The sequence below is a fragment of the Oncorhynchus mykiss genome, chromosome 24, assembly GCF_013265735.2.
Source record: "Oncorhynchus mykiss isolate Arlee chromosome 24, USDA_OmykA_1.1, whole genome shotgun sequence".
In the NCBI taxonomy this organism is placed as follows: Eukaryota; Metazoa; Chordata; class Actinopteri; order Salmoniformes; family Salmonidae; genus Oncorhynchus; species Oncorhynchus mykiss.
Window position 1 is genome coordinate 44,876,778 of NC_048588.1, and position 24,228 is coordinate 44,901,005.

A 24,228-nucleotide genomic window follows, 5' to 3' on the forward strand; every position below is an offset into this window, starting at 1 on the left:
TTCTAAATTAAATATTTTTCTCTAAAATAATTTTAAAAAACACGTCACCATAAGCAAATATGTAGACTAAAGAGTTAATCAGGGTGATTTTTCCACAAATAGACAGGTATTTTCCTTATCTATTTTTGCTAACTTTCTATTAACATGTATTATAGTGTATTTATTTCAGATATGAATACTGAGTATGTCCACTTCAATGTGATTATTTGGGGATATGAATACTGTTTTGGAGAGATCAGTTTATCATTGGATGCGTCTCAATCAACCACACCCACCTGTGGATCACTTCCACACCCGCCTGTGGATCACTTCCACATCCGCCTGTGGATCACTTCCACATCTACCTGTGGATCACTTCCACATCCGCCTGTGGATCACTTCCACATCCGCCTGTGGATCACTTCCACATCTACCTGTGGATCACTTCCACATCTACCTGTGGATCACTTCCACACCCGCCTGTGGATCACTTCCACATCTACCTGTGGATCACTTCCACATCTACCTGTGGATCACTTCCACATCTACCTGTGGATCACTTCCACATCTACCTGTGGATCACTTCCACATCTACCTGTGGATCACTTCCACATCTGGCTGTGGATCACTTCCACATCTACCTGTGGATCACTTCCACATCTACCTGTGGATCACTTCCACATCTACCTGTGGATCACTTCCACATCTACCTGTGGATCACTTCCACATCTACCTGTGGATCACTTCCACATCTACCTGTGGATCACTTCCACATCTGGCTGTGGATCACTTCCACATCTACCTGTGGATCACTTCCACATCTACCTGTGGATCACTTCCACATCTACCTGTGGATCACTTCCACATCTGGCTGTGGATCACTTCCACATCTGGCTGTGGATCACTTCCACATCTACCTGTGGATCACTTCCACATCTACCTGTGGATCACTTCCACATCTACCTGTGGATCACTTCCACATCTGCAGTAGAAGGTGACAGAGTTAGAGCTGTGTTTGTCAGACCATGAGACATCCTGAAAATCGATCTTTTCACAAAACTTTGTGTAGCGTCCGAACGGTTTAGCCTACAGCCTATTATGAGCCCTGATTTGCTCTAGGACACTGACAGGTCTGGTGCCCCGGTACCAGACACAACATTTTATGGAAGTGTATATGGAGACTGTTTACTGACAAAAATAAGCTTACATCACATAAACTAAAAAACAACATTACTACACCACTACATATCTACAAAACTAAATGTATATTACCACCATACAACAATATTATAACGTACGTGTGCTAGTGTTTGTGTGGTCGTTTAATATATAAATAAACAACCCTTTCCTCCTCAGGAAGCTGGAGACACAGAGCATGATTGTGCTGTTGAGTGTGACACACACCCAATAGGTTGTGTAATTGATCGAAGCAGCTAGAAGCAGGTAGATGCAGCTAGAAGCAGGTAGAAGCAGCTAGAAGCAGGTAGAAGCAGGTAGAAGCAGGTAGACGCAGATAGAAGCAGGTAGAAGCAGGTAGAAGCAGATAAAGTATCCTTTATCAGTGTGACCATCTTTGTGGTTAATAAGGGAGCTTGACGTCACTGGTCAACGCCTCTCTCTCTCTCTCTCTGTCCTCACAAACAAACATATCAATTGACAGGGGAAGCGAAGCAGGAGACCTTCAGGTGGGAGACCTTACAGGTGGGAGACCTTACAGGTGGGGGAGCTTACAGGTGGGGGAGCTTACAGGTGAGAGACCTTACAGGTGGGAAACCTTACAGATGGGAGACCTTACAGGTGGGGGAGCTTACAGGTGGGAGACCTTACAGGTGGGGGAGCTTACAGGTGGGAGACCTTACAGGTGGGGGAGCTTACAGGTGGGAGACCTTACAGGTGGGGGAGCTTACAGGTGGGAGACCTTACAGGTGAGAGACCTTACAGGTGGGGGAGCTGACAGGTGGGAGACCTTACAGGTAGGGGAGCTTACAGGCGCGGGATCTTAACAGGCGGGGGAGCTTACAGGCGGGGGAGTTTACAGGCGGGGGAGTTTACAGGCGGGGGAGCTTACAGGTGGGGGAGCTGACAGGTGGGGGACCTGACAGGTGGGGGACCTGACAGGTGGGGGAGCTTACAGGTGGGGGACCTGACAGGTGGGGGAGCTGACAGGTGGGGGACCTGACAGGTGGGGGAGCTTACAGGTGGGGGAGCTTACAGGTGGGGGACCTGACAGGTGGGGGAGCTGACAGGTGGGGGACCTGACAGGTGGGGGAGCTTACAGGTGGGGGACCTGACAGGTGGGGGAGCTGACAGGTGGGGGACCAGACAGGTGGGGGAGCTGACAAGTGGGGGACCTGACAGGTGGGGGTGTTTACATTGGCTGTTTTCTGAGAACGGTCAGAGGGCTGACAGCTTTAAAGAGAGACTCAGTCAGAAACAGTTGGATCGATATCAGACTACATTAGACCCTGCTGGGCACATTCTAGGACATCTCTGTGTTTATCTTCTGATCTCTAGCTAAAAAGGTTGTCAATTGGTCTGTCTGCTCTCTAGTCCACAGGGCCATCCATCCATCTCAGCTTAAAGAAAGAGAGGGGGAATAGAGGTAGAGAAGGAGAGGGGGAAGAGAAGTAGAGAAGGAATAGAAAGAATGACGGAAGAGAGGCAGTGCATGAAACCTGCTCAGTTCATATGAAAGAAGTCCACTCTGTCTAATCTGTCCTGTAGTTCCTACCAAATACACCTGCTCTGTCTAATCCATCCTGCTTCATGCATTTAAATTAGATTGAATGATTAGAAGATTGGCCGATTAGATTGTTTCCTAAACATGTCTACATGTAACAGCTATCTGTCTGTCCGTCTGTCTGTCTGTCTGTCTGTCTGTCTGTCTGTCTGTCTGTCTGTCTGTCTGTCTGTCTGGTCACTGAGGACCTTTGCTTTGAGCAAGCAGACAGAGCAGATCTCGGGGGGAATGTTGGGGAGCTTAGCCCTCACTGTCAGGGAGAATATATCAACCTGTGTTTTCTAAGCAGTTAACCCTCCCCTCCCCTCCACCTCTCCTCTCCTCCCCTCCTCTCCTCCTCTCTCCTCCTCCGCTCCCCACCTCTCCTCTCCTCCTCTCCCCTCTCCTCTCCTCCCCTCCTCTCCCTCCTCCTCCTCCTCTCCTCTCTCCTCCTCCCCTCCTCCTCTCCCCTCCCCTTCCCTCCTCTTCTCCTCTCCTCTCCTCTCTCCCGTCCTCTCCTCTCGTCCTCTCCTCTCCCGTCCTGTCCTGTTCTCTCCCCTCCCCTCCCCTCCTCTCTTTTCCTCTTTGAAGCCCAGTGTCCTGGAGAGATATCAGTGCAGAATATTAAATAAGCAGAACACCATCACTCATTAAGAGAGGAAACATTTGATGTAACAAACCCTCTTTTGTATACAGCAGCTAACCAATCACAGTTTGAGAGACGGAGAGAGAGAAAGAGGGGGATAGAGGGGAGAGAGAGAAAGAGGGGAGAGAGAGGGGGAGAGGAGGAGAGAGAGGGGGAGAGAGGGAGAGGGAGGAGAAAGGAGGAAGAGTGTTACAGGAAATAAACACCTCCTCTCTTCCTCATAAACACCTCCTCTCTTCCTCATAAACACCTCCTCTCTTCCTCATAAACACATCGTCTCTTCCTCATAAACACATCCTCTCTTCCTCATAAACACATCCTCTCTTCCTCATAAACACATCCTCTCTTCCTCATAAACACCTCCTCTCCTCCTCATAAACACCTCCTCTCTTCCTCATAAACACATCCTCTCTTCCTCATAAACCCTGAACAAGTGCCATTTGGGACACAGCCCAAACAGACCAAATCAAATGTTTTTGTAATATAATTTCCCATTTGTGAAACAGACAGCGAGCCCTTAGTGGGCTACCCTTCCATTTGGATAATGACACACTGCAGGAGAGATCAGACCTGTCAGACGCATTACCAAAAGGTCATATTTTACCTTGATTGATGTGCACTTAAAATCACAGCATTTGGTCTTTGTTTTTATTTTTTATGTAAATGGAAGTATTTTAAAATTATGATTTTGATTGCGCGTCTGTTTCTTACCAGGGTTAAATGTTTGTTTGTACTCATTGGGTTATCATTCAGGAAAACACATCATTAACTACTGCACATGTACTTTTGACAAAAGAGTGATTCCATACGAAACCAGAACAAAAACCAACAAGGATTTCTGGGGGATTTTCACGAAATTTTATCCATAGATTTGTCCTTTGGAGGAAGGATTGTTGACCTATATTTGACATTTGTATCTAAAAGCAGAATTGAGAAATGAATGTATCACAGTTGGCATATTTACGCCATTGTGGCTTTACTCAGGCCTCCTTTAGTAACTCAGAAATCCACTCTGGAACTTTCCGTTGAGCACATTATGTTCAACTAAAGATATATGCCTACAGTACCAGTCAAAGGTTTGGACACACCTACTCATTCAATGGTTTTCATTTATTTGCACTATTTTCTACATTGTAGAATAATAGTGAAGACATTAAAACTATGGAATAACACACATGGAATCATGTAGTAACCAAAATAGTGTTAAACAAATCTAAATATATTTTATATTTGAGATTCTTCAAAGTAGCCACCCTTTGCCTTGATGACAGCTGTGCACACTCTTGGTATTCTCTCAACCAGCTTCATGAGGTAGTCACCTGGAAATAATTTCAATTAACAGGTGCCTTGTTAAAAGTTAATTTATGGAATTTCTTTCCTTCTGAATGCAATTGAGCCAATCAGTTGTGTTGTGACAAGGTAGAGGTGGTATACAGAAGACAGCCTTATTTGGTAAAATACCAACTCCATATTAGTCCATCTCATATGTATATACTGTACTCAATACCATCTACTCCATCTTGCCTATGCCGTTCTGTACCATCACTCATTCATATATCTTTATGTACATATTCTTTATCCTTTTACACTTGTGTGTATGAGGTAGTAGGTTTTGGAATAGTTAGGTTAGATTACTTGTTGGTTATTACTGTATTGTCGGAACTAGAAGCACAAGCATTTCGCTACACTCGCATTAACATCTGCTAACCATGTGTCTGTGACAAATACATTTGATTTGATTTTGAGTTGATTTATGGCAAGAACACCTCAAATAAGCAAAGAGAAACGACATTCCATCATTATTTTAAGACATGAAGGCCTGTCAATCAGAAGATGTCAAGAACTTTTAAAGTTAGGGCCTCCCGAGTGGCGCAGTGGTCTAGCTGTGCCACTAGAGATTCTGGGTCAGAGTCCATGCTCTGTCGCGGCAGGCCGCAACCAGGAGACAATGGCGTCGTCCGGGTTAAGGGAGGGTTTAACACTTTTTTGCTTCCTACATGATTCCATATGTGATATTTCATAGTGTTTGATGTATTCATTATTATTCTACAATGTCGAAAATTACAAAAAAAATACAAAAAAAACAGGAATGAGTAGTTAAGACTGGTACTGTATATATGTTTAAATGTATATATGTCTAAATGTATATATGTTTAAATGTATATATATTTAAATGTATATATGTCTAAATGTATATATGTCTAAATGTATATATGTCTAAATGTATATATGTTTAAATGTATATATGTCTAAATGTATATATGTCTAAATGTATATATGTCTAAATGTATATATGTCTAAATGTATATATGTCTAAATGTATATATGTCTAAATGTATATATGTCTAAATGTATATATGTCTAAATGTATATATGTTTAAATGTATGCACGTGTCTGTGTGTGTGTATGTATGTATGTATATATATATACACGTATATACACATATATATATACACGCACACACACACACACACACACACACACACACACACACACACACACACACACACACACACACACACACACACACACACACACACACACACACACACACACACACACACACACGTGTCCCTAGAGTATATTATGTTCGACAATATATTGAAACATCAACAAAAATGAATACCTGTGTAAACATGTTTTTATTGAAAACAATTACAGAGAGGAAAAGCTTCATATGACACCAAACATTCTGGATAATTAAGAGGCTTGGTTTGGGCTAACATTTTATCAATTACTTTCTCAACTAGCTTTTAGATACAAATGGAAAATACACGTCAACAAACCTTCCTCCAAAGGACCATTCGATGGATTAAGTTGTGAAAATCCCCCAAATAATGTTTCATATGGAATCACTATAGACTATTAGGTTACTGTGTAACAGCAGATACTCTCAGAAAGGACGGAACAAATACATCCAGGTTGCTCCCTCTTGACTCTAAATGAGCCGTCAATGCAAGAAAGACAGACAGACAGACAGACAGACAGACATTAAGAGAATTATGTTAAAGTTGTATGGTGCCAAGTTATTAGTGGAATGTCTAGAGCCAGACAAAATGAATAACAGTATTCAGCAGTGTGTGATGCTCATCCATCATTCAGACCCAGAGTACATTTCCCAAATCTTTAATCCAACTAAAATAAGGATTTGAAACTGGGAAATCTCCTTAACCTGCCACAGAGAAAGAGACTGACATCTAGGTTGTGTTCCCAATGGCACCCTATTTCCTCTGTAGTGCACTACTATTGACCAGGGCCATATAATGTAGTGCACTACTATTGACCAGGGCCATATAATGTAGTGCACTACTATTGACCAGGGCCCTTAAGGACCAAATGTGCTAGTAGGTTGCCATTTGGGATGGAAAACCTAGAGAATAGAGTTGAGGGAGTTCATTGATATTATATATATATAAACTACCATCAGGGGCCTCGGGATCAGCCAAAGCCACAAACAAGCACCTGGATCTAGAGGCAATTCACAGAGAATTATCTACCAACGTGGATGACAGGGAGGAGTGGAGAACAGGCACCATTTTACTCACGGAAAACAGTGTTGAAAAGACCATACTATGCATTAATTTCAAAACTTCTAATAACCTATGTGGTTGTTAAGTTGATAAAGCTCACATCTGTTCTCCGGTATTCAGAATTAATCAGATCTCATTTTGAACAGACTGCCATGCAGAACGTGGAGTGACAGTCAGATCTCATTTTGAACAGACTGCCATGCAGAACGTGGAGTGACAGTCAGATCTCATTTTGAACAGACTGCCATGCAGAACGTGGAGTGACAGACAGTCAGATCTCATTTTGAACAGACTGCCATGCAGAACGTGGAGTGACAGTCAGATCTCATTTTGAACAGACTGCCATGCAGTTTTCACAACTTCTCAGCAATAAATTCTCCCTCCTCCTGTCAAAATGTCACTCTAGGTCTCACTCCCAGCCGACCTGACAATGGTAAGGTAGAAGCTGTTGCTAACAGACAGTCTATTCTCTGATTAGAGGCAAGACAGGCTCCCTCCCTCGTAAACCAAATTGCCCTTAAACATAGTGGAATGTTACAAACCGCAGACTGTTGAAACCTGTAAACAAAGAACTACTCAAAGAAAGCTTCACCCTATTCAAATCTAGTCATGCACACTCTGCACGTTTCCTGCAGTGCCAATGAGTGGGAATGGGGTCATATTTTGTCTATCTGTGCTCTCTTGCACAGACAGACAACACATTCAGCTGGGGGAGGGGCCTAAATTAGGTATTCAGATTCAGTTTTGACACAGGCCATCTGATCAGCTCCTCCGAACATCATTCCTCCATCTTTATAGCCGTTTATTTAAGGAGCTGCTGCAGGACTTCTAAGATCATTTCTGACTAAGAAGACAAGCAGATCTGTCCTGTCCTGTAACTCACAGTTGTCAGTCTCACCTCAACTTGTAATCCATGTAACTTTTATTAAGACTGTTGAACACAGGAAAGAATGGCAGCTATATAAAATAGAATCACTTTTTATATTGTCAATGGACCAAATCTGTCACCTTCATCATGAACTAGATTATCAGGAAAAAGCAAATCCAGAATAAAAACAGAAAATAGAGAATTGATTCCATACCGGCAAGTTAAAATATTGGATAGCATTTAATACCAGTGGTTCAATTTCCACGTTAGTCTAATTGATTTTAATTCAATAAGATGAGAGCATGATTAGCAACTGGCAGATGGCAACAGTCCTTTATAAGAGTCACCAACACAGTCTATCACTACTACCTTATAGTAACCTAGAACACAGTCTACAACCACTACCTTATAGTAACCTAGAACACAGTCTATCACTACTACCTTATAGTAACCTAGAACACATTCTACCACTACTACCTTATAGTAACCTAGAACACAGTCTACAACCACTACCTTATAGTAACCTAGAACACAGTCCATCACTAATACCTCATAGTAACCTAGAACACAGTCTATCACTACTACCTTATAGTAACCTAGAACACAGTCTATCACTACCTCATAGTAACCTAGAACACAGTCTATCACTACCTCATAGTAACCTAGAACACAGTCTATCACTACTACCTTATAGTAACCTAGAACACAGTCTATCACTACTACCATATAGTAACCTAGAACACAGTCTATCACTACCTTATAGCAACCTAGAACACAGTCTATCACTACTACCATATAGTAACCTAGAACACAGTCTATCACCACTACCTTATAGTAACCTAGAACACAGTCTATCACTAATACCTTATAGTAACCTAGAACACAGTCTATCACCACTACCTTATAGTAACCTAGAACACAGTCTATCACCACTACCTTATAGTAACCTAGAACACAGTCTATCACTACTACCCTATAGTAACCCAGAACACAGTCTATCACCACTACCCTATAGTAACCTAGAACACAGTCTATCACTACTACCTTATAGTAACCTAGAACACAGTCTATCACCACTACCTTATAGTAACCTAGAACACAGTCCACTAGAAGAGGACTTCCAAGGTAATGGCATACCTTTGTGTAATCCCTGCAATCCTTTCAATAATATTCCACTCATGGTTTTCATTAGAATGGCTGAATGAGGCCTGACTGGGGGTAGTTTGCATGTGTTGGACCCATTCCCACTTGTGTGTGTTTGTTTGGCCAGGCAGAGCAGTCAAAGTCCGAACTCAACGTATTCTATATCACTTGTGCTTCAAAGACAACAGGCATTTACGAGGACAGCCCTTTAACCCTGGGGTGAAAGCCTGGATTCTGGTCTTTGCAGGTCAAAAAGCTGCGACCACAGGGGGGAAAAAAAGGTTTACAGGCTCTTTGGAGATCCTTTACTTCTGCCAACAGAGTCTCGTTGTGATTCATCAAGAAGCCATTTGGGTAATTCCAAAGAATTCCAGCATTTGGCTTTAAATGTGACTTTAAATGTACAGTATGTTACCTTCTCCTTACAACATGGCATAATGTTACAACATTCTATAATTTAAGATCAATTAGACCTAGAGCAAAAACAACTCCAACGTTCTCCAACATTCCTTCATACAATAAAAAGAACAAGGACCCTTGATGTGCAATTTAGTGAATTTTTTTCTATTTTTCACTCCCCTTCACTGAGCAGCTTGAAACGCTGTCTCCGGCAGAGTGAATCCCTAGCTCCCCAGAGAACCATTTAATCCTGATCTTCTCTACAAGCACAGGGATCATCTCAATGTACATCAGACAGGGCCGCTTGATCAAAGTAGTAAATCAGTCAGTCTCACACGTCACAAGGCCCAGCCTACACAGGCAGAGATCTGAAGAGATGAACATGGGTACGATCTTAGGACCCTGGGCCTGCATCCCACAACCTACTGTCTTCCTGTCCTGCCAAGATGGCTGGGGTTCAGATCAGAAACTTCATCTAATTCTGAAACAAATATACACAACTACATGTATACTACAACAACATGTATACTACAACAGCATGAATACTACTACAACAACATGAATACAACAACAACATGTATACTACAACAACAACAACATGTATACTACAACAACATGAATACTACAACAACATGAATACTACACCAACAACAACATGTATACTACAACATGAATACTACAACAACAACATGTATACTACAACATGAATACTACTACAACAACATGAATACTACACCAACAACAACATGTATACTACAACATGAATACTACAACAACATGAATACTACTACAACAACATGAATACTACACCAACAACAACATGTATACTACAACATTAATACTACAACAACAACATGAATACTACAACAACAACATGTATACTACAACAACATGAATACTACAACAACAACAACATGAATACTACAACAACAACAACATGTATACTACAACAACAACAACAGCATGAATACTACAACAACATGAATACTACAACAACATGTATACTACAACAACATGAATACTACAACAACAACATGAATACTACAACAACAACATGTATACTACAACAACATGAATACTACAACAACATGAATACTACAACAACATGAATACTACAACAACAACATGAATACTACAACAACAACATGTATACTACAACAACATGAATACTACAACAACATGAATACTACAACAACATGTATACTACAACAACATGTATACTACAACAACATGTATACTACAACAACATGTATACTACAACAACATGAATACTACAACAACATGAATACTACAACAACATGTATACTACAACAACATGAATACTACAACAACAACAACATGAATACTACAACAACATGTATACTACAACAACATGAATACAACAACAACATGAATACTACAACAACATGTATACTACAACAACATGAATACTACAACAACAACAACATGAATACTACACCAACATGAATACTACAACAACATGTATACTACAACAACATGAATACTACAACAACATGAATACTACAACAACATGTATACTACAACAACATGAATACTACAACAACAACATGTATACTACAACAACAACATGAATACTACAACAACATGTATACTACAACAACAACAGCATGAATACTACAACAACATGAATACTACACCAACAACATGTATACTACAACAACAACATGTATACTACAACAACATGTATACTACAACAACAACAACATGTATACTACAACAACAACAACAGCATGAATACTACAACAACAACAACATGTATACTACAACAACAACAACAACATGTATACTACAACAACAACAACATGTATACTACAACAACAACAACAACATGTATACTACAACAACAACAACATGAATACTACAACATGAATACTACAACAACAACATGTATACTACAACAACAACATGTATACTACAACAACATGTATACTACAACAACAACAACATGTATACTACAACAACAACAACATGTATACTACAACAACAACAACAGCATGAATACTACAACAACATGAATACTACAACAATATGAATACTACAACAACATGAATACTACAACAACATGTATACTACAACAACATGAATACTACAACAACATGTATACTACAACAACATGTATACTACAACAACATGTATACTACAACAACAACATGTATACTACAACAACAACATGTATACTACAACAACAACATGTATACTACAACAACAACATGTATACTACAACAACATGTATACTACAACAACATGTATACTACAACAACATGTATACTACAACAACATGTATACTACAACAACATGTATACTACAACAACATGAATACTACAACAACAACAACATGAATACTACAACAACATGTATACTACAACAACAACATGTATACTACAACAACAACATGTATACTACAACAACATGTATACTACAACAACATGTATACTACAACAACATGTATACTACAACAACATGTATACTACAACAACATGAATACTACAACAACATGAATACTACAACAACATGTATACTACAACAACATGAATACTACAACAACATGAATACTACTACAACAACATGAATACTACAACAACATGAATACTACACCAACAACAACATGTATACTACTACAACAACATGTATACTACAACAACATGTATACTACAACAACATGTATACTACAACAACATGTATACTACAACAACATGTATACTACAACAACATGAATACTACAACAACATGAATACTACAACAACATGAATACTACAACAACATGTATACTACAACAACATGTATACTACAACAACATGTATACTACAACAACATGTATACTACAACAACATGTATACTACAACAACAACATGAATACTACAACAACAACATGTATACTACAACAACATGAATACTACAACAACATGAATACTACAACAACATGTATACTACAACAACATGAATACTACAACAACAACAACATGTATACTACAACAACAACAACATGAATACTACAACATGTATACTACAACAACATGAATACTACAACAACAACAACATGAATACTACAACAACATGTATACTACAACAACATGTATACTACAACAACATGTATACTACAACAACATGTATACTACAACAACATGTATACTACAACAACAACAGCATGAATACTACAACAACATGTATACTACAACAACATGAATACTACAACAACATGAATACTACAACAACATGTATACTACAACAACATGAATACTACAACAACATGAATACTACAACAACATGTATACTACAACAACATGAATACTACAACAACATGAATACTACAACAACATGAATACTACAACAACATGAATACAACAACAACATGAATACTACAACAACATGAATACTACAACAACATGTATACTACAACAACATGAATACAACAACAACATGAATACTACAACAACATGAATACTACAACAACATGAATACTACAACAACATGTATACTACAACAACATGAATACTACAACAACATGAATACTATAACAACATGTATACTACAACAACATGAATACTACAACAACATGAATACTACAACAACATGAATACTACAACAACATGTATACTACAACAACATGAATACTACAACAACATGAATACTACAACAACATGAATACTATAACAACATGTATACTACAACAACATGTATACTACAACAACATGAATACTACAACAACATGAATACTACAACAACATGAATACTACAACAACATGTATACTACAACAACATGTATACTACAACAACATGAATACTACAACAACATGAATACTACAACAACATGAATACTATAACAACATGTATACTACAACAACATGTATACTACAACAACATGAATACTACAACAACATGAATACTACAACAACATGAATACTATAACAACATGTATACTACAACAACATGTATACTACAACAACATGTATACTACAACAACATGAATACTACAACAACATGTATACTACAACAACATGTATACTACAACAACATGAATACTACAACAACATGTATACTACAACAACAACAACATGTATACTACAACAACATGTATACTACAACAACATGAATACTACAACAACATGTATACTACAACAACATGAATACTACAACAACATGAATACTACAACAACATGAATACTACAACAACATGAATACTACAACAACATGTATACTACAACAACATGAATACTACAACAACATGAATACTACAACAACATGAATACTACAACAACATGAATACAACAACAACATGAATACTACAACAACATGAATACTACAACAACATGTATACTACAACAACATGAATACAACAACAACATGAATACTACAACAACATGAATACTACAACAACATGAATACTACAACAACATGTATACTACAACAACATGAATACTACAACAACATGAATACTACAACAACATGAATACTACAACAACAACATGTATACTACAACAACATGAATACTACAACAACATGTATACTACAACAACATGTATACTACAACAACATGTATACTACAACAACATGTATACTACAACAACATGAATACTACAACAACATGAATACTACAACAACATGAATACTACAACAACATGAATACTACAACAACATGAATACTACAACAACATGAATACTACAACAACATGAATACTACAACAACAACAACATGTATACTACAACAACATGAATACTACAACAACATGAATACTACAACAACAACAGCATGAATACTACAACAACATGAATACTACAACAATATGAATACTACAACAACATGAATACTACAACAACATGAATACTACAACAACATGAATACTACAACAACATGAATACTACAACAACATGTATACTACAACAACATGTATACTACAACAACATGTATACTACAACAACATGTATACTACAACAACATGTATACTACAACAACATGTATACTACAACAACATGAATACTACAACAACATGTATACTACAACAACATGAATACTACAACAACATGTATACTACAACAACATGAATACTACAACAACATGAATACTACAACAACATGTATACTACAACAACATGAATACTACAACAACAACAACATGAATACTACACCAACATGAATACTACAACAACATGTATACTACAACATGTGTACCATAGTTCTACTAAAGGGCACTGTACCATAGTTCTACTAAAGGACGCTGAGAACACTGTACCATAGTTCTAATGAAGGACACTGAGGACACTAAACCATAGTTCTACTAAAGGACACTGAGGACACTGTACCATAGTTCTACTAAAGGACGCTGAGAACACTGTACCATAGTTCTAAAGAAGGACACTGCACCATAGTTCTACTAAAGGACACTAAGGACACAGTACCATTGTTCTACTAAAGGACACTGTACCATAGATCTACTAAAGGACACTGAGGACACTGTACCATAGTTCTACTAAAGGACACTAAGGACACTATACCAGAGTTCTACTAAAGGACACTGAGGACACTATACCATAGTTCTACTAAAGGACACTGAGGACACTGTACCATAGATCTACTAAAGGACACTGAGGACACTGTACCATAGTTCTACTAAAGGACACTAAGGACACTATACCAGAGTTCTACTAAAGGACACTGAGGACACTATACTATAGTTCTACTAAAGGACACTGAGGAAAGTATACCATAGTTCTACTAAAGGACACTGTACCATAGTTCTACTAAAGGACACCGAGGACACTGTACCATAGTTCTACTAAAGGACACTGCACCATAGTTCTACTAAAGGACACTGTACCATAGTTCTACTAAAGGACACTGAGGACACTATACCATAGTTCTACTAAAGGACACTGAGGACATTATACCATAGTTATTCTAAAGGACACTGAGGACACTGTACCATAGTTCTACTGAAGGACACTGTACCATTGTTCTACTAAAGGACACTGAGGACACTGTACCATAGCTTTATTAAAGGACACTAAGGACACTGTACCATAGTTCTACTAAAGGACACTGTACCATAGTTCTACTAAAGGACACCGAGGACACTGTACCATAATTCTACTGAAGGACACTGAGGACACTGTATCATAGTTCTACTAAAGGACACTGTACCATAGTTCTACTAAAGGACACTGTACTATAGTTCTACTAAAGTCAACCATTTTAGCTCTGTTCTTTCCCCCGCAGAAAACACCCACCATCCATCGCTAAATGGAATTTTTCGATCCATAATGTAAACGTACAGGGCATTACAGTTTCAGTTAGCAGGAAGAGAGCAGTGCCCCTGACTGTAGCTGGAAGCCCTTTGCATAATGGATCAATGTCTTGGGCTCTGAGCCACATACACAAACAGGATTAGCTTCATACCAACACAACGCTACACCCACACAGACAAATGCAGGCATGCACACACACACACATACGCACACACACATGCACACGTCCTTAACATGTTACTGCAATGTTCTTAAACTTGACCCACGCTCCTTGCATGCCATTGATTTGCAAAGCAGTGGTGTGATGATCCCAGAAATCCATGTCATAGGTTTATTCATACTAGCTTTAACATTAAATATGTACCTCTGAACAAGCAGTGAAAGCCTCATAGAAGACTAGTCACACACAGTCAAACAACACAACACCTGACTGCTCGTTGCTTTACATTGACTTCTATCCATCCATCCATCCATCCATCCCCACATCCATCCATCCATCCATCCATCCATCCATCCATCCATCCCCACATCCATGCATCCACCATTGATCCATCCCCACATCCATCCATCCGTCCCCACATCCATCCATCCCCACATCCATCCATCCCCACATCCATCCATCCATCCCCACATCCATCCATCCCCACATCCATCCCCCACATCCATCCACCCCCCACATCCATCCATCCACCATTGATCCATCCCCAACATCCATCCATCCCATCCTCACATCCATCCATCCCCACATCCATCCATCCCCACATCCATCCATCCGTCCCCACATCCATCCATCCCCACATCCATCCATCCCCACATCCATCCATCTATCCCCACATCCATCCATCCCCACATCCATCCTTCCCCACATCCATCCCCCACATCCATCCACCCCCACATCCATCCATCCACCATTGATCCATCCCCAACATCCATCCATCCCATCCTCACATCCATCCATCCCCACATCCATCCATCCCCACATCCATCCATCCACAATTGATCCATCCCCCACATCCATCCACACATACATCCATCCATCCATCCCCACATCCATCCATCCCCACATCCATCCCCCACATCCATCCACCCCCCACATCCATCCATCCACCATTGATCCATCCCCAACATCCATCCATCCCATCCCCACATCCATCCATCCCCACATCCATCCATCCACAATTGATCCATCCCCCACATCCATCCACCCATACATCCATCCATCCATCCATCCATCCCCACATCCATCCATCCCCCACATCCATCCACCCATACATCCATCCATCCATCCATCCCCACATCCATCCATCCCCACATCCATCCCCAACATCCATCCATCCCATCCCCACATCCATCCATCCCCACATCCATCCATCCACAACTGATCCATCCCCCACATCCATCCACCCATACATCCATCCATCTCCCACATCCATCCCCATCATCCTTCAATCCCCATCTATCCCCCAACCATCCATCCATACCCCATCCCCAAAAATCTATCCCCCATCCATCCATCCATCTCCCATCCATCCATCCCCCCAACCATCCAACATCCATCCCCCCACCCATCCATCCATCCATCCATATATCCCACCCACCCATCAATCCATCCATATCCCAAACATCCATCCCTCCATATCCCATCCATCCATCCATATCCCATCCATCCATCCATATCCCATCTATCCATATCTCATCCATCCATCCATATCCCTCCCATCCATCCATATCCCATCCATCCATATCCCTCCCATCCATCCATATCCCATCCATCCATATCCCACCCATCCATCCATCCATATCCCATCCATCCATCCATATCCTACCCATGTCACAACCATCCATATCACACCCATCCATATCCCACCCACCCATCAATCCATATCCCATTCATCCATCCATATCCCACCCATATCACACCCATCCATCCATCCATATCCCATCCATCCATCCATATCCCATCCATCCATCCATATCCCATCCATCCATCCATCCATATCCCATCCATCCATATCCCATCCATCCATCCATATCCCATCCATCCATCCATCCATATCCCATCCATCCATCCATATCCCATCCATCCATCCATATCCCACCCATGTCACAACCATCCATATCACACACATCCATATCACACCCACCCATCCATCCATATCCCATCCATCCACCCATATCACACCCATCCATCCATCCATATCCCATCCATCCATCCATATCCCATCCATCCATCCATCCATATCCCATCCATCCATCCATCCATCCATATCCCATCCATCCATCCATCCATCCATATCCCATCCATCCATCCATATCCCATCCATCCATCCATATCCCATCCATCCATCCATATCCCATCCATCCATCCATATCCCATCCATCCATATCCCATCCATCCATCCATATCCCATCCATCCATCCATCCATATCCCATCCATCCATCCATATCCCACCCATGTCACAACCATCCATATCACACCCACCCATCCATCCATCCATATCCCATCCATCCATCCATCCATATCCCATCCATCCATCCATATCCCATCCATCCATCCATATCCCACCCATCCATCCATCCATATCCCATCCATCCATATCCCATCCATCCATCCATATCCCATCCATCCATCCATATCCCATCCATCCATCCATCCATATCCCATCCATCCATCCATATCCCATCCATCCATCCATATCCCATCCATCCATATCCCATCCATCCATCCATATCCCATCGATCCATATCCCATCCATCCATCCATATCCCATCCATCCATATCCCATCCATCCATCCATATCCCATCCATCCATCCATATCCCATCCATCCATCCATATCCCATCCATCCATATCCCATCCATCCATCCATATCCCATCCATCCCTCCATCCATCCATCCATATCCCACCCATCCATCCATCCATATCCCACCCATCCATCCATCCATATCCCACCCATGTCACACCCATCCATATCCCACCCATCCACCCATTCCCCACCCATCCACCCATCCATCCATATCCCATCCAGAAATCCCCTTTTTTCAACAGGATAAATCCTCACCTGTAAATACATCACTTCCCAAGAACATGAGGCGATGGTCATAACGGATCAGTATTGTTTTCAGTAAGTGGTTTCCACTGGTCGGTAGTTTGACTATGACAGAGGCGCTATCAGCCATGGTTTGCGTCCCAAATTGCACCCTATTCCCTATATAGTGCACTACGTTTGACTAGGGCCCTGGAATAGGGCACTTGGGTTTTGACGATGACTCATAGGGCTCTGGTCAAAAGTAGTGGACTATGCACAACAGTACATAGGGAATAGGGGCCATTTGAGACAGGAAGAACAGGTTCTAAGGTATGATGCTGAAAACAGTTGTAGGGTTGGGGGCGGGGCATGTTGGCGGCTTAATATCCATATAATTCATCAAATTGCTTGCTTTAATCCAGGGTTTACGGACACAGCAAACTCTGCTTTCGCAAACACACTGCAGCTTTATAGGAGAATACTGCGTAGTGTTTATGACCTCTATATCCACATAGAGAAACAAGTCTATAGGACGTGATGGTTTACCCATTGAATGGTCCTTTTTTTTCACAATTAAAGTTCCCACAGTCAAAAAAATAAACAGACACTTAATTGGTTAGACATCTTTCAATGATCAATCACTCACCAGTGCATTATAATGAAAGAAAACTTCAAAATGAGTTGAGAATGATAATGTCTTCACTATGTGTAATTACTGTGTAATCATACATTTTCTGGTGGATCCTTCAGACCAGATGTGGAAACATCAAGCCAAGTAGGATCTGCTATAGATATTATGCTCAGATGGTGTCTAAGTAGGATATGCTATAGCTATTCAGATGGTGTCTAAGTAGCATAGGTTACCATTCCGTTCAGATGGTGTCTAAGTAGGATCTGCTGTAGATATTGAGTTCAGATGGTGTCTAAGTAGGATGGCGCTGCCATTCTATTCAGATGGTGTCTAAGTAGGATCTGCTATAGATATTGAGTTCAGATGGTGTCTAAGTAGGATCTGCTATAGATACTGAGTTCAGATGGTGTCTAAGTAGGAAGCTACAGCTATTCTGTTCAGATGGTATCTAAGTAGGATAGGCTGCCATTCCGTTCAGATGGTGTCAAGGTGGGATCTGCTATAGCTATTCCATTCAGATGGTGTCTAAGTAGGATCTGCTATAGCTATTCCATTCAAATAAGTAGGATATGCTGCCATTCCATTCAATTGGTGTCTAAGTTGTATCTGCTATAGCTATTCTGTTCAGAGGGTGTCTAAGTAGATTATGCTGCCATTCCATTCAGATGGTGTCTAAGTAGGATCTGTTGCCATTCAGGTGGTGCTAAGTAGGATCTGCTATAGCTATTCTGTTCAGATAAGTAGGATATGCTGCCATTCCATGCAGATGGTGTCTAAGTAGGATTTTCTGCCATTCTATTCAGATGGTGTCTAAGTAGGATCTGCTATAGCTATTCCATTCAGATAAGTAGTATATGCTGCCATTCCATGCAGATGGTGTCTAAGTAGGATTTTCTGCCATTCCATTCAGATGGTGTCTAAGTAGGATCTGCTATAGCTACTCCGTTCAGATAAGTAGGATACGCTGCCATTCCATTCAGATGGTGTCTAAGTAGGATCTGCTGCTATTCCATTCAGATGGTGTCTAAGTAGAAGTAGGTTCATGTTGATAACCCAACGGTTATTGAACACAACACACAAAGAAACCTCCCGTTGTGTTTGGTAGGCTATCTAACTACCTGGGAGGTTTCGTGCTGTGTGATCACCTGAGATAATAAAAACTGCGTGTCGTCATGATGTTGTATGGACATGTTTATGACGGTCGGAGCCTTTAACAGCGCTATCGCCATCTGCCTGTTATCACCGTCACTTCACTTCATGTAGCCTACTGACACGGAATTATTCAACAACCAGATCCATTCGAAATCTAGTTGGAAAAATAACCTATTCTTTGGATTGCAAATATGTGAACGGATTTTTTTCTAGGCTACTAACAATAATATGTATTTGTTGACATGCTGATTTAAAACCCCATTATGCTAAATATTCATTGAAAAGAATACAACTATCCATCGAGAAAACATTATGCCGTTAAAATCAAGAATGTTAAATGTATTTCAAGTGCTTACCTTGTATATTGACAGCCAGAAGGACTATCCAAACAGTCGCCAACATCGCCATGGCGCTTCCAACTCTCCGGACCTCTGTGATAGCTTCCCCTGAGTGGATGGAATATGTTCAGTCCAGATGATTTAGACCAGGCATGCAACTCGAGCGCAAATTCCAGTCCGTCCGTTGGTTGGGAATACGCCGTTACCTTGAGACCCGGAGTCGATGTGGAACTACTTTCAAACTAATGAATTAATGCGAGCCGACTTGACTGACTAGTTATCTATCCCTACGTTCAGTAGCTCTGAACTACGCAACTCGAAACGGTGAACGGTAGACTGATGAGTTGATCTCCCGCGAGCTGGAAAGATATCCACGGCGCAATTTACGCACAACCGAACAACCGAGACGATACGTTCTTATCGGAGTTAGGTGACTGAACGGGGGAATATAAATCGTCCAAATAGAGGTTTATATTGTGGTGAAATCAGGCAGCAGGCTATCCTCCGTCTACCTTGAATCCCGTGTTTCACCCAGTGCTGCAGTTCGCCACTGCCTACCCCCCCTCTAGTATTCTGGAATAGAGGCGAGGGGGCGGGAGGTGCTCGACGTCTCAATGACAAGTTCCAGAAAATACAACGGATAGTTGTTCTGAATTATTTGCGTCCTTAGCTGCAGATGATATCCAATAGAGGGCAGTTCTGCAACGATCTTCTTTACTTGTTTTGAACGAAACAATAGCCGAAGTTCCCTCTTTCTCCCGGCAATGGAATCAGGAGATATAGTTCTTTTTTTCTCCCTCAGTTGACTCAGTAGAAAGAGCTGACTTTTATCCGGTAGTTCATTCGATCAATACTTGTCATTAAATAACCAAAGCTCTTTTCATGAAATAGCCTGCAATCCCGGTATGCGGATTTTCCCACAAAGACGCCACAACCTGAACTGGCACAATGTATCTGACAAGCTCTGAGCACAGATCCAAATCGGTGACGTTAGACGAGGAGGGGCTAGGAATGTCATGAAAACGCATCAGGCAGCAACAGCCAGAAGTAGACTACTTTAGCACCAAACTAAAAAAGTTAACCTATTAGCACGTATATGTAGGCCTATTTCTATATCTCGGTATCTTATTTCCTATTTCTATATCTCAGTATCTTATTTCCTATTTCTATATCTCAGTATCTTATTTCCTATTTCTATATCTCAGTATCGTATTTCCTATTTCTATATCTCAATATATTATTTCCTATTTCTATATCTCGGTATCTTATTTCCCATTTCTATATCTTGGTATCCCATTTCCTTTATCTCAGTATCTAATTTCCTATTTCTATATCCGGGAATCTTATTTCCTATTTCTATATCTCAGTATATTATTTAATATTTCTATATCTCAGTATCTCATTTCCTATTTTTATATCTCAGTATCTTATTTTCGATTTTTATATCTCAGTATCTTATTTCCTATTTCTATATCTCAGTGTCTTATTTGCCATTACCCAACGTGACAGGATCATTCTGTTTGATTCTGAAAATGTATGAATAAAAAATAAATAAATAACACAGTGTGTTTATTATCTGGATAATTGTAGCTACCCCGATACCTTTCAGTTTTGACACAACCCCTACCTGAACCTTCCCAGAGCAGGGCAGAGTGGAACAAACAAACTATTTACCTATTCCATGACATGCAGGTACATTCTAAGTAGTTATCAACATAGAAACAATTATCTTATTATCTTTATTATTATTATTATCTTTATTATTATTATTATTATTATTATTATTATTATTATTATCTTTATTATTATTATTATTATCTTTATTATTATTATTATTATTATCATTATTATTATTATTATTATTATCTTTATTATTATTATTATCTTTATTATTATTATTATTATTATTATTATTATTATTATTATTACCTTTATTATTATTATTATTATTATCTTTATTATTATTATTATTATTATTATTATTATTATTATTATTATTATTACCTTTATTATTATTATTATTATTATCTTTATTATTATTATTATTATTATTATTATCTTATTACTCTTTATTATTATTATTATCTTTATTATTATTATTATTATTATTGCATGTATACTTCCTACTGTAGTTTTAACATTTAATTGTCAAATGGCATAATTAATAAAGTTAACTTACCGGAGCAACAAACAAATGTTTGGCGGACAAAAAAAAAACATGACTGTACTGATGTGACGATGCCTAAAAAACATGACTGTACTGATGTCACGATGCCTAAAAAACATGACTGTCTCTTCTGTTTCCGGTAATGACCAACAAACCCGATGACCTCTCTACATAACTCAGAATTCATGAATTAAAGGTGTTTTTAATTGTAGAATAACAAGACTGGTTCTTAAGTGCAGGTCAGATAATTTGATCATGGAATCTGAGACCAGATCTGGGACAAAGACAAGTTACCCAAGTCACAGTGTGTAGGGTTTCTTCAACACGGGAACAAATGGCACAATTAATAGTAGCCTATATTCAGTACATTCCTGTGGTGTAATATTGTTTGTTTTGTATGCTGTGAAACATAAAGGTCTCACCTTCCCTGTACCAAAATAGACTTAACCCTGACACTGCTGAACGATTAGATGAGGAGTCAAGGTGAAATACTTCCCTCTTGTGGACACCTCCTTGGATGATTGAGGATCTTCCATCAGGAGATTTCCACTTGTCAAGCCAGTCACTCAATTCGCCCATGTCAGCTAACTTGGCCAGGTAAGGTAGTCTAGCCAGCTATCTAACCCTTATAGCCTAATCACCACATTAACTAAACTGGGCATGTGCTCAGGGCTCGTTTAGCTTTAAAACTACAAAATGTGCTCTCATCCTCCTGGCAAAATGTGTAGAATAGCATGAGATGAGCAATAAAACATGTTTCTCTCTGCCTCATGGAAAAATGTGTTATTCCATCCCTGGCTCAGGGGCCCTGACTTCCAGGGGGCCCCAATTGATTTTATTAGTCACTCTAACACAGATATCATATGAACATGGTCTTATGGTCGGTCATAAGTCACGGCAAAATGTGTAGAATTGCAGGAAATTAGCTTTATAACTCCAACACTTACTCCGCCCCTTGGCAAAATGGGAATAATTGTAAGATTTTTACTATGACACTACAAAAAACAATTATCCAATGCAAACAGGAGGGGCATTCAAATGTTTTGCCCGTGATTTGGGAGGGCCCAGACCAAATCTCACTTAGGGCCTGTCATGCTAAATTGTGTCCCTCTCTACGTCACAATGGGATTCAATAAACTATTAGTGCCCGTTGCTATATCAACGGTGTGATGACCTAATGATTAGAATTTTGGAGATCATTACAGACTAAATGACGTTCTTTTCATCATCGCTGTGCAAACAAGGCTGATTTCCGCGACACTTTCACTGTTTAAACAACTTTTCTTTAGCTAATAAAATGAAAGCATTCATTTGAACTACGTGTGGGTAGCTTGTTAACATAGTGACATGAAATCCATGTCTTT

General features: G+C 39.8%; 1 protein-coding gene across 3 annotated transcripts in view; it reads right to left on the reverse strand.

Annotated features, from left to right (window-relative positions):
- Positions 1-21,655, reverse strand: part of LOC118943990 (nectin-1-like) — a 571,645-nt gene extending 549,990 nt beyond the window's left edge. For all 3 annotated transcript variants that reach the window (XM_036961057.1, XM_036961060.1, XM_036961059.1), the window contains exon 1: positions 20,716-21,655. In XM_036961057.1, coding sequence (XP_036816952.1) covers positions 20,716-20,767 — 52 coding nt within the window. In that variant the 5' untranslated portion in view covers positions 20,768-21,655. The remainder of the gene's footprint in view (positions 1-20,715) is intronic.
- Positions 21,656-24,228: the final 2,573 nt, after the last annotated feature.